This window comes from Phascolarctos cinereus, unplaced genomic scaffold, assembly GCF_003287225.1.
Source record: "Phascolarctos cinereus isolate Bilbo 61053 unplaced genomic scaffold, phaCin_HiC Scaffold_2;HRSCAF=192, whole genome shotgun sequence".
In the NCBI taxonomy this organism is placed as follows: Eukaryota; Metazoa; Chordata; class Mammalia; order Diprotodontia; family Phascolarctidae; genus Phascolarctos; species Phascolarctos cinereus.
In genome coordinates this window covers 192,754,240-192,767,275 of record NW_027555625.1, presented here as the reverse complement: position 1 = coordinate 192,767,275, position 13,036 = coordinate 192,754,240, and the positions used below count along the sequence as shown (strand labels likewise).

The 13,036-nt window shown below is 39.6% G+C and overlaps 1 protein-coding gene across 2 annotated transcripts in view; it reads right to left on the bottom strand.

Annotated features, from left to right (window-relative positions):
- Positions 1–13,036, bottom strand: part of ALLC (allantoicase) — a 42,312-nt gene that overhangs the window by 2,237 nt on the left and 27,039 nt on the right. For both annotated transcript variants that reach the window (XM_078149753.1, XM_078149754.1), the window contains 3 exons: positions 9,334–9,489; positions 6,216–6,289; positions 3,186–3,294 (listed from right to left, as the gene is read on the bottom strand). In XM_078149753.1, coding sequence (XP_078005879.1) covers positions 3,186–3,294; positions 6,216–6,289; positions 9,334–9,489 — 339 coding nt within the window. The remainder of the gene's footprint in view (positions 1–3,185; positions 3,295–6,215; positions 6,290–9,333; positions 9,490–13,036) is intronic.

The following is a 13,036-nucleotide window of genomic DNA, read 5'->3' as shown; positions in this document are numbered from 1 at the left end:
CTGATGTCAGACACAAACCTTTTTGCTGCAAGGCAAGGCAAGGTATCTTTCCATGGCTTGAATTTGAGCTAGGGAATGAGAGAGAGAGAGAGAGGAGAGAAAAAAAGAGTACACAGAGAATTTTCAAAGTAAGTCACCCAGTATATGCCCAAGCTGCCATTGCCTCGAAGAATAAATGAGGATATGTTTTTCTAAGGCATGAGGGATGGCCTGACATATGCTAATTGTCAGGCACATTAAGTTTAAATGAATAATATTCTGTCTTTGAAGGTGGAATGTGTTTAATAAACTTCCTAGCCTACAATTTAATCACTCGTGTGCTGCTATGTGGCACATCTGGAAATTATCATGAAGCTGGGAAAATATTTTCATGGTGGCATCATATTTCCTAATGTGACAATAAAATAAGATATATAGGGTTATGATAACAAATATCCTGCATGAACAAAGTACACTGTAGTCAAGGGTTTCACAGTGTTCTGCCATAGTCTATATTTGTCCAGAATCTCTCTCAATTATTAGGGCTTTTGTGGGAGCTGTGTATGTAGGAGAAGAGGACCTAGGAAAGGGGACCCCAATATTTTTGTGTGAAGCACCATCTTCTAATTACCCTACAAGTCTATATGAATTCTGTAGTCCCTCCCAACCCTGAGACTGATTTTCTTGTGCATTACGCCCATCTTAGAAGGGGGGCTTAAAGTTGGGATTATGGTCATCTTCTTCTTCACAGAGCCCTTCAGAAGTCAAAAAGTCAGAGTTTTGGAACCATGAAGATCACATAGACTGACCTTTTCATTTTATATAAGGGGAAACTAAGAACCAGAGATAAGAGGTTTATAGAAGGTACACAATTAAAAAATAACAAAGCTGGGATACAAATCCGAGTCCATAGGAGGTAGTAAGAAATCATAAGACTGAGGCAGTTAGGTGGCACAGTGGATAAGAGCACTAGCCCTGGAGTCAGGAAGACCTGAGTTCAAATCCTGCCTCAGACATATAACACTTACTAGCTGTGTGACCCTGGGCAAGTCACTTAACTCCCTTGCCTGGCAAAAAAAAGAAAAGAAAAGAAAAAATAAATCATGGGATTTGGACCTGAAAGGGTCCTTAGAAATCATCCAATCCAATTCCCCCACTTTACAGATGAAGAAACTGAGGCTCAGAAAAGTTAAGGAACACGCCCAAGGTCACCCATGCAATAAATAGTAGATCCAGGATTCAAATCCAAGTCTTATGATACCAAATTCCAATGCTCTTTTCATTACTGCCTATCTGAAATCCAGCTCCTTATAAAACAAGGCCCTCCCTGTTAAACTCTCAGAGAAACTTAAAGAAAAGTAATAGGAAGTCCCATCACTCCTTAACCTGCCTCCAGGCCCTCCAACCTCAGGAAGCCCAAATAATAATGCTGGGATAATGTATAATGCTGGAGTTGAGAACCTTGGAAACTAGAAGAATGGTAGTGCTGACAGAAAAAGAAAAGTTTAGAAGGAATGGAGGGAAGTTGGGCAGAAAGATTCAAGGGAGTTGGGTCAAAAGATAATGAGTTCTGTTTCGGACATGTTGAATTTGAAATGTCTGTAGGACATCCAATATGAAATGGTAGAGGAACTTCCCTGCCGACTACCAAAATACCTTCTTTTCCCCAATCCCTACTGATACCTGAGATTCCTTTATCCAGGAAGATAAATCCTTTTATTCCACAACTTGAGACAAGACTTAAAATGTATATATCCTTTGGAGGGAGAACACAGTGACTTACATTTGCACTAAGGTATAAATGGCTGATATGAGGTCCTTTGTGAATTCCCACTTTTACAGGGAAAGGGTCCTCTGTGGTTGGAGGGGGTTGCCCCAGAGAAAGAGGAGTCTGTAACAACCTCACCCATTTGATACCCAGAGTCTGGTGTTAGAAGGGGGGAGGGAGGAGGATCAGACTGTTCTGTGGTTCTTTCCACGGTACTAGAGACCATAAAAAGTGACAGTGGGGCAGGAAGCATTACAGAAATGTATGAATTAGGGTTTTTCTGCCCCACTAGACATGAAATTCCATAAGTACTAGGAACACCAGTGACTAAACTCCTGCTGCAGAAATTCCCTCCAGCAAAGCACATCAATACCTTCTCTGAAATGTATAGTCTTAGGGAGTTGACTAAGACACTGAAAGATTAAGTGGGTTTTCCAGTCAGGATGTCAGAGATGGGACCTGAACTCAACTCTCTAGTTGATAAACATATTATTAATACCAGAAATAATATTAATACCCTTCAGGGCACACAGAGAGTCATTTTGAGATGTCAGTTTCCATGTCTTAATTACAAGGAATGCTACCAATTGCAATGTTTGTGCTTTGCCTGGAAAACACAAATGGCACATTTGAAATTTCTGTGCAGACAATTATTAATAATGCTTACATGCTATGGCAAGTGAAAGATGAAATGACTGAGGAAACAAAGGTCTGAGCTTCCGATCATTTCGATTATTAAGCAATGCATGCCAATTACCTAACAAATTGGGCCAGGCCCCTTCCTCAGCTTAGGGCTAGATCCCAAATACAGAGGAAGACAGATTTTTATACATTAAAAATAATCAAATAAGACCAATTAATTAAGAGGAAACAATACAACATGGATAATCTGATTTCTAATTGTAGGAAAAATTAGGGACTTTCCAAGCTGGGAGGGAGTAAACAAACAGGTATAATTCCCTGAATTCAGAAAAAAGGGTGTCCCACTCTCCCCCTTCCAAGTGTCTGTAAACGATCAAAGAAACATGAAAACAATAACTGATTGATTAGTATGGGGCCAGTTTTCAGATAAGACATATGCGTTGCTTGAGAGGTACAATTGTGAGAAAACTCCTTGCATCAATCTTTGTATCTGACTGGGTTTCTGGTCAGCATAAACTAGGTCCTTGGTTAAGGGTAGAGGTGATCCAGCTTCCCAGCCATGCAGGGCTAGAGTCAAACGATGCAAGTTTTCCCATGTTCCCTTAATTGAATAAAGCTTTCTCACAAGACAGAAATTGGTCTAGACCCATAACTGAATAGAAAAGAGAACTGAGCTAGCTCCAGAATTGAGTCACAAGATGGAGTCAGTGTGGTTCACTCATTTCCCACAATTAACCATTTGCTGTCCTAATCCCCTCAATTCCTTCAGTGCATATACTAATGGAATTTCATTTACCTTTAAAATGATGTGTGTCTATCTCTATTTGAGTGACTACCCCAGGATGTGCCAGTCTGAAAATCGCCCATTCACTACCAGGTACCAGGAGAACTCCATCTTCATCAGTCTATAATTCGAAAAGAAGAACAGACACACTTGAAACCTTCTTAAGAAATTAACCATAAAAATAAGTAGGAGAAAATTAAGATTCAATTTCAAATTTTGGTTTCCCTATATTGTTCTCCTAGTTTTAAATCATGGAAATCTCAAAGTATCAAAGAATATTTCCATTCCAGTGATTTTCTATGTTTTAATGTATCTGTAGTTTCATCAATATGGGCATTGCTTCTAACAATGTAGACAGAAATTCCTCCATATTTTTCCATATTGTTCAGTATTGTTATTCATATCTTTTCATAAAGTTATATATTCAATTATTTGAAAGTTTTATTCTGAAACTAAAGTATACCTGAGAAATTTTGCTTTGAACTTGATTGGAAATTTCTTGGAAGTTTATCTTTGATAAACAACCAACCTCCCAAATCCCCAATTCATGGTCATGACTCAACCATGAGTGCATTCAGTAAATATCAATCAATGATAAATTCCTTATGAGTCGTATGTAAACAATCTCTCACATGGCAAGTGTTTTTTTCCTATTCAAATCTACACACTGAAACACTCTGTCCTCCAGGTGATTTACCTCCATATCGAGGAGGCAGATATTCTATACCATGTGGAACCTAACCATGTGGAACAATAAAGCCTATCCTAAAAAGGTATAGGTAAGAGTAGGTGTCAGATCAAACAAAATGGAAAATTTGTCTTAGCATTATAAATACAAAGAACAGTTGTTTTATTTTATTTTTCTCTTTTGGCTCTCTGGGGCCGTCCTCCTCTAGATCCCCATCACACTATGGAGGTGATCCTGAAAGCTTTACCAGCAAAGTACAATCTCTAGCAGATCCTACCTATCTGAAAAGTCTTCAGGTAGAGGCCAAAGGATTGATTGGCATGTAGTCCAACACCTGAAGACCAGCCTAAGCAAGTTCAACCACATAGAATGGACCACCAAGGAATGAGGGGTGTTTGGGGTTTCATTTTCAGGGACAATGTATAAGTATAAAGGCACTGGAATCTTTATCAGTGGAAAGAATCTTTAGCAGAGCCACATAAAAATGAAATCACAGATTCCTCAAAATAGCAAAGAATATTTTCAATTCAATGATCTTCGATATTTCAAGGTATCTGGGATCTCATCCATGTGGCACTGCCTCCCAGAATAAAGATGGCCACTTCTCCACATTTTCCCATATAGTTAGTTCAATATCCTTGTTCACGTCTTTCCATAAAGAAAGGGACATGCCCAGTTCTCTGAAGGTCTTCCTCTATCCAATGATTTCTTTTTTAAAAAAAAAGACCAGTTGAATGAATTCTAGCCACCATCACCACCACCACCCCCTCTCAAACGTAAATGCTCATACTATGTGTCATTTCCCCAAGCCTGTCCAGACATGTGATTTCATAGGCATAAGGAACTCCCAGTATGGAAAGTCCTTCCACAATGCAAATTAACCTCCCTTGTCTTCCCTCCCCCCCCCAAAAAAAATCCTTAGTAATTTGTAGCCTTGAGGTCATTTCTTCTTACGAAATGTTCAATGACTTGCCTACGGTCACAGAGTTAGCATGTATCAGAGAAAGGACTTGAGCCCAAGTATTCCTAACTAAGCCCTACTCTCTATACCACACTCTCAGGCATCTCATTCAGGTATCTGCAAACATTAAGCAATGTCAATTTGAAGGGGCTTTTCCCTAAATTTGACAAGTAATTTTGTTATTAAATTGCAATGTTGCTTAAAAGATGATTTCATCATTTAACCCCAATTGCCTAAAAAAAAAAGTTGATTTCAGAAGCAATAAGCATAGAATAAGAAAGTAAGCTCCTGATGGCAAAAATTATTTTTGTCTTTCTAACATGAGTGTTCAGCACAGTACTTAGAACATAGTGAGCATTTGACAAATGCTTCTTGATTGAATATTCCAAGAACATAGTAATATTATCAACTGTTGTTTTTCAGTCATGTCTGACTCTTCATGACCCTGTTTGGGGTTTTCTTGGCATATACTAGAGTGATTTGCCATTCGCTTCTCCAGCTCATTTTACAGATGAGGAAACTGAGGCAAACAGGGTTAAGTAACTCACCCAAGGCCACATAGCTAGTAAGTATCTGAGACCAGGTCTGAATTCTTAAAGACTCCAGGCCCAGCACTCTATCCATTGTGCCACCAATCAATAGTAACCAGAATATCCGGGTTCAGAGTTCTTCCAAGCATTAATCAAAATCCCTAAGTGCTTTGTAATCCCTAAATCTCTACAAAAAACATTTTTAGCAACTTTGTTCAGAACTAGGAGTTTCTTTTACTTTTTTAGAAAAAGTTTTATTAAGAATTTTTCAACTTCTTGTACACTACTCCTCTTCACACAGACTACATTCCAACCAAACTGGCCTATTTGCTGTTCCTCTAAACTTGGCATCCTATCTCCCACCTCTCAGCCTTTGCTTAGGCTGGGCCCTGCTCCTGGACTTCATTTGCTCATTACTGATACCTCTCCAGAGGTATTATTTTCCTTCAAGTCAAATGCTTACTATATTCTAAGTACTGTGCTGAACACTCATGTTAGAAAGACAAAAATAATTTTTGCCATCAGGGCTTACTTTCTTATTCTATGCTTATTGCTTCTGAAATCAACTTTTAAGCAACATTCCTTCGTTCAGGTGCCACCTACATCTTATGGGAAACTTTTCCTGATCTAGTTGTTAGTGCTTTCTGCCTCCTCAAAATATACTGTATTTGTTTCTTTCTAAAACACTTTGTTATCTGTGTAAATGTTGTATGCAACCTTCCAAATAAAGCTCTGAAAGACTGTCTTTGTTTCTCTCTTTATCTCCCCAGAGCCTAATCCAAGATCTCACACATTATAGGTGCTTAACATATTTGTTGAATTGAATCTAATTTATAAACCACAGTCATATTTCATCTCCTTACTTCTATTATTGGTGGCCTGTCCAATCTTCTTGCAGTTTCCCAGCCATCAGCCATGGACTTTGGCTTTCCTATACCTTATTGAAAAATAATATGCAACAGCATGTTATATGATTTTCTTTCAAAGGTAACAAGGCATTCATAAGGGATAATTCAATTATAAGCTATAACTACCTAAGCATTCCAGCATATTTTATTTGAATTACAGTTAATGAACCTGTAAATTCAGATATAACCACAGGGCTAATAAATGTTATTTTATCTTTTAGTTCAATGACCTATGCCAAAAATTATGAAAGAGTGTTACTACAATTGATCTGCTTCATGTCGTAAAATCACCTGGTTGGTCCCCTAGGTCAATAACCTCCTACCCTTTCAGACCTCACATGGGACTTTGAACCTCTCCTAAAGTGCTAATCATGTAATATGGTATTCTGTGTTATTACCCTTGTTAAGATCCATGACCTCAGAGGCCTTGTCTCATCTAAACTTTGTATTTCCCCAAGGTGTTCAATAAATGTTTGTTGAATGAGTAGGAAAGTGAATCTGAAAGATTACAAGTACAAAAGACCTGAAGCCCATAGGTAAACTTACTCCCTCACTATTACCCAGTTAAGAGGTGGGACTATTCCCACCCTCTTTCCATACACACCCCTCCCAAGACAGAATGCCCTATTTTGGCTCTTTCTTGCACTTAAACGCGCGCGCGCACACACACACACACACACACACACACACACACACACACACACACGCACGCGCACGCACACACACAGCTGCTTGTAATTTCATAGCAAATAACTGTTGGGTGAGAACTGGAAATTAACAGATGAATTTATTCCACTCCTAGCATGGTCCCTGAGCATAACCCTGTGGTCAGTATATTTTAAAATAGATGTTGAAAAGCTTGAGCAGATAAAACTAGTTAGAAGAATCAGAAATGTTTCTTTTGGAGAAGAAAAGAGTTAGTGCGGACGACTCAAAACTGTCTTCAAATGTTTAAAAGGCTCTTTGCTCATACTATTGCAAAAACCTAAACCAATCTATCTCCCATTTGACTCTTTCCAATCCATCATGATCATAAATATAGGAAGGAGGCAGAATCACCCTGTTCTGTCTATCATCCAAAGGATGGACCTAGAGTCAGAAGGTGAAATTTATATGGATGAATATTTTGGTAAACCTCAGTAATAACTTTCTACCAGATCTGTCCAATAACAGAACAGACTACCTCAGAGACAGTGAACTGAATGTTCTGAGAAGTGTTCACACAGAAGCTAGATGACCACGGCCATCTCCAGTCACCCCGATATGTATCTGGCCACTGGACCCAGATGGCTCCAGAGGAAAAAGTGAGACTGGGGACTTTGCACAGCCCTTCCTCGTTTAAATCCAATTCACTTTCATGTCATGGCATCACCTCCATGATGTCATGGTCCTCTTCGAGAGCAAAGGACAAACAACAACAGATGACCACCTATCAGTAAGCTAGTATAGGAATATACCAGAAGAGATTCCGGTCTAAGGGTTAGACTAGACAGTCTTCAAGGTTTCTTCCAGTTTGAAGATTCCATGAATCTATTTTTAAAAAATGGGCCACCCAGTTGCCCCAGGTTCCTGAAAGTAACTCTCTGGCACAAACCTAGCCAGAGTAGTCTGAGACCAATTTTCAAAAGCAAGTGTTAGCCTTGGGAACCCAAGCCAAGTGTGTTGACCCATAAGAACCTCTCCACTTCACACGCACGCACACGCACACACACACACACACACACACACACACACACACACACTGAAATCATCTATAAAATGGGAAATAATGATGTGCATTTATATGTGTGTGTGTATGTAATCTATCTCAAATGATTGTTGGGTAGAACAAATATGATAATACATGAAAGGTGCTTTTCAAATTGTAAAAGGCTGTACAAATGTCAGCTGTTATTAAAGTGCTATATAAATGTCTCTTATGGTTATTCTATTAGTCATATTATCCCTAGAAGGGATAGCAGAAGTTATGTGATCCAACCCCTCAATGTACAAATGAGGAAACTGAGGTCCAGAGAGTTGAAGCAATTTACTCAACATCACACAACTAAAGTTACCAACAGCCAGGATGAGAAACCAGTTTATATAGTAAGGTCAGCCTTACTGATTCCAAGTAGGACCAGTGCCCTCATCTGTGATTGTAGCCAGAGCTTTAATTTATAGAACCATAACTAGGGGAGGGTGACTGGTACTTTGCACTAGGGTAGTGAAATTCAGAGGGTACTGACAGCATTTACATTCCTTAAGCATCCAAAAATAATTGAACTTTGTAGAGCTAACTCTCTTATCAGTAAGTTAAAATTTGAAGCTACCAGATGACCTCACTCTGGCAGCAGCACCCTTACAATGGAGCCATGCTGCACACACCCCTTCTTTGAAGTGAGGAAACTCTCCCCATGAGGCAGTCTCCTGGGATCTCTGCCTACCCCCAAATGATTTGTCTTTAAAAGTATACTGGAGGGCATGGTTCACACTCTACCTCAATGCCAAAATTGTTTGGACTCTGGATTCATGGGAGGCAGCTTCCACCTGTGCCAGCTCTGTGTCCCTGATCCCTGAGATAGCCACAGAGCTGCAAAGAGCTGTTACCTCTGAGCCACTATCAACAACCCTTGTGTTTATTGTTGTAAAATTAAAGGATTTAAAGCGGGAAAGGACCTAGTCCAACAGTCTCAAATTCAAATAGAATAAGGATTTGGGGGAGGGGAGGAGACTAAACCATATATAAGAATCTGTAAAGGCTACATATTGACTTAATTTTAAATGTAATGTAATCTAGGTTTAATTGTATTCTTATTTATTTTGTTAAACATTTCCCAATTACATTTTAATCTGGTTCCATCAGTTGACTGCCCTTGTCTGGCACCTGATCTAGCCTAACTTCTTGATTTTAAGAAGCAACAAACTGAGTGCCCCCAGAAAGGAAAGGCACCTTGCTCATGTTGACAGAGGTAAGAAGGAAGAGAACTAGAATGGGAAACCAGCTTCTAGGGCCCCCAAACTTGCGGCTGTGATTTTTTTCTGGATTCTAAATTTTTCTTAATTAAAAAACAAACCCCCGGAACTATTTATTTACCTATAAGATTTTTGGGATGGCCAAAATGGGCATTGCTATAGCCCACACAAGCCCCTCCATGCACCATTGACACAAGATCAATCAATTCTTTAGGATCAGCAGAAGACCAATCTTTCTGTCCAGTACCATAGACTCGCAGGCGTGCAACTCCACCATCTGAAAGAGAAGGGGAAAAAAAGCAAATCATTTTGTTTCTTGGGGGTTTTGGTAATCCCAAATTTTAACTACCACAACCAGTATCAATTTTTCAGCCTTTGTACCTTTCTAAAGTCACCGCAAGTTTGCATAGTATAGGACAAAAATGTTTCCTCGATTTCACAGACTTGACTATAGATTATTCAAGCTAAAAGAGACCTTAGAGATCATTTCTTCCAACACTTCACTTTATAGATGAGTAAATCTAAGTCTAGAGAGGAGAAATCACTTGCCCATGGCCACACAGAGCATTACTGGCAAAGCTGGGACTGTAACCCCAATCTCCAGACTCCCAATCCAGGGTGCTTTCCATTTAACAAACTACCTCCACATGAGATATGGTATTGATGTCATTTGAAAGTATACATATGATATTCTCAGGATTCATTTTCTTATTGCTCAAAATACTACTATCTGCCAGACTATTGGACATTTGTAAAAAAAAAAAAATTATGGCCAAATCTAGATTACAGTGAAATCAGTTAATAGAATTAGCACTCGAAGACAACTTAGAAATGATATCGCCTCAGATGAGGAAACCCAAGGCCAGAGAGGGAGAGTGACTACACTTATCCCTTCCACATCAGGATGTTCCCCATAGCAATCTTGATATATCTCTGGTCTGCGTAAGAAATTAAATGGGGGGGGGGCAGCTAGGTGGCACAGTGGATAGAGCACCAGCCCTGGATTCAGGAGGACCTGAGTTCAAATCTGGCCTCAGACACATAACACTTATTAGCTGTGTGACCCTGGGCAAGTCACTTAACCCCATTGCCTAGCCAAAAAAAAAAAAGTTAAATGGGAATTTTAGGGGATTTTTGTGGAAGCCACAGAAAACACAGAGAGGCCAGCAGACTACACAAAAAAAAGTTCGGAAATTCAGAAATGCAAAAAATAGTATTGTATAATATAGCCTATGACCAAATACTTAACCCGAATTTTACAATAAAGATGGAAAATAGCTCAGAAAATGAAAAGAAAAAAAAACATTCAGATTTCTTCTCTTATACAAGGGGAGGGCCAAAAAGTTTTACACAGATTTTCCAGATCTCAGGGGCACCATGCCCCAAACCCCCATGATATGGAAGAGATAACTATATTTAACATTCATACGTGTAGTTAGTAGCAGAGCTGAGATTTGAACCCATACATGGGCCCATATGGTGGTGAATCCCTTAGCCGCATTTCATTCCAGTTGCATTTCTTATACACAGATACCACAGTCCATCTTCTTATCAGTCAGTGACCTGCTGTATTCTCTGAATAAGAGATCATGCCCTGGGGGACTTTAAACCCTTTCAACTCTAGAAATCCTGCCATGGGGCCCATGCTAACCTGATTGGTTAGTGTGCTAACCTGCCTTACCATATTCATATTTTTTAGCCCCAAGCCATCTTCTTGCCAGTTGACAGGCCCATAACCCTTCCCCATCACCTGTTTCCTGCTATGAAACGATAATAAAATCAGCACTACCATTGCCTAGAATCTGTTCCCCTCCTACTCCACTCATTTTCCATCTGACTTTCCAAACCAAAAAATTCCTCCTTAGCCACTACTCCTCTATATGTATTGTCTTCTCCAATAAAATATAAAAGCCCCTTGAGGATAAGGACTATCTGGCTTTTGTAGTTCTATCCCCAACACTTAGCACAGTGCTAAACGCATGCTAGGAACATGTCTTTCATTCATTTTTTCATTCATTCAACATAGTCAGTATTGTTCACCTCAAAAAGATCTCCATGAAACATCAATGATTAGTTTTATTTATATACTCCTAATTAAAACAGCAAAAAAAAAAAGACCTCCACTTTGATGTTCTTTTTTGTCATTGTTCAGTCAAGCAGGGAAGATAGTCCCTGCCCTCAAGGAGCTTCCATTCTAATGTCACTCAGTTGTATCTTTGAGACCACATTTGGGGTTTTTTGGGCAGAGATACTGGACTGCTTTACCATTTCCTTCTCCGGCTCATTTTACAGATGAGGTAACTGAGGCAAACAGGGTTAAGTGACATGGCCAGGGTCACATAGCTACTAAATGTCCTTAGAGACTTCAGATTCAACATGTTCAAAAACAAACTTATCTTCCCCCTCAAACCAGCTCCTTATTCTGAATTTCTTATTTCTTTGATTGGTGCCACCATTTTATCCAGGGTGGAAATCTAATTGTCTAATCAATCACTAAAGGAATAAGTATTTATCATACACCTGCTACTATGTGCCAAGCACAGTACTAAACGCTAGGGATACAATGAAAGTAAAAGACACAGACCTTGCCCTCAAGGAGCTTAGATTCTAATGGGTAAGACAACATACAAATAACTACATACATACAAAATTTATGCAGTGTAAATGGGGAGTGGGAAGATGGCGGGGGGGGGGCATGGAGAAGAGTGACATGGCCAGACTTGCACTTTAGTGAGATCACTTTGGCAGCTGAATGAAGGATGGCCTGAAGAGGCTCCAGTCTCCATCCCCAACCAGAAGGCTATTGCAATAGTCCAAGTGTGAAATGAGTGCTACACCAGGATGGTGATTGGAGAAAAAGGAATTTAGAGGAGAGATATTATCATCTTTGACTCCTCTCCTCTGTATTCAGTCAGTCACTATGTCCTATCTCTACAATATCTCTCATGACAGATCCTTCCCAACATCTCCCCCACTCCACCCCTGCTAGAAATGTAGACTCCACCTCTTGAGCCACCCTGGACTTTGATAGATGAGCCTTCACCTTATCTTAACTGAATCCAGGCGTCTACCTCACCTCCTTAGCACTAGCATTCCCCTCTGCAGCTCCTCTTTTATGTATCTTCCTCATTATAATGTGAGGCAGATAGATGGCACAGTGGATAGAGTGATAGGCCTGAAATCAGGAAAACTCATCTTCCTGAGTTCAAATCTGGACTCAGACATTTACTAGCTATGTGCCTCTGGCCAAATTACTTAACCCATTTGCCTCAGTTTCCTCATTTGTAAAAATGAGTGGGAAAAGGAAATGGCAAAGCACTCCAGGATCTCTGCCAAGAAAACTCCAAATGGAATGACAAATATATGACTGAGTGACTTTAGAATGGAAGTTCCTTGAGGACAGGGACTATTTTCCTTGCTTTTATTTGTATGCTCAGGGCTTAACACCAGGTCTGGAACATAGTCGTATTTAGTCATATTTAAACTATCTTCCCTGACACCTAATACAGACAAAGAGAATTTAATAAATGTTTGCTGAATATGTGAAAAATAACCAGAAAAATTTGCATTTCCAGGGCTCCTTTATGGCTTAAAGAGTACTTTCCTCACAACAGGAATCTGTTGCTGGATATTAATCTTCCTTATACACAGATCTGATCACACCTCTCCTCTGCTCAAAACACTCTAAAGTTTACCTAAGGATCTAGTACAAACCTGTGATTTTTAATCAATCAGTGTAGGGAACTCCCAGTATGGAAATTCTCACCACTAATGCAGAATAACAACTCAATTGTAAGTTACAGACTTATACTGAGTTGCCTGGA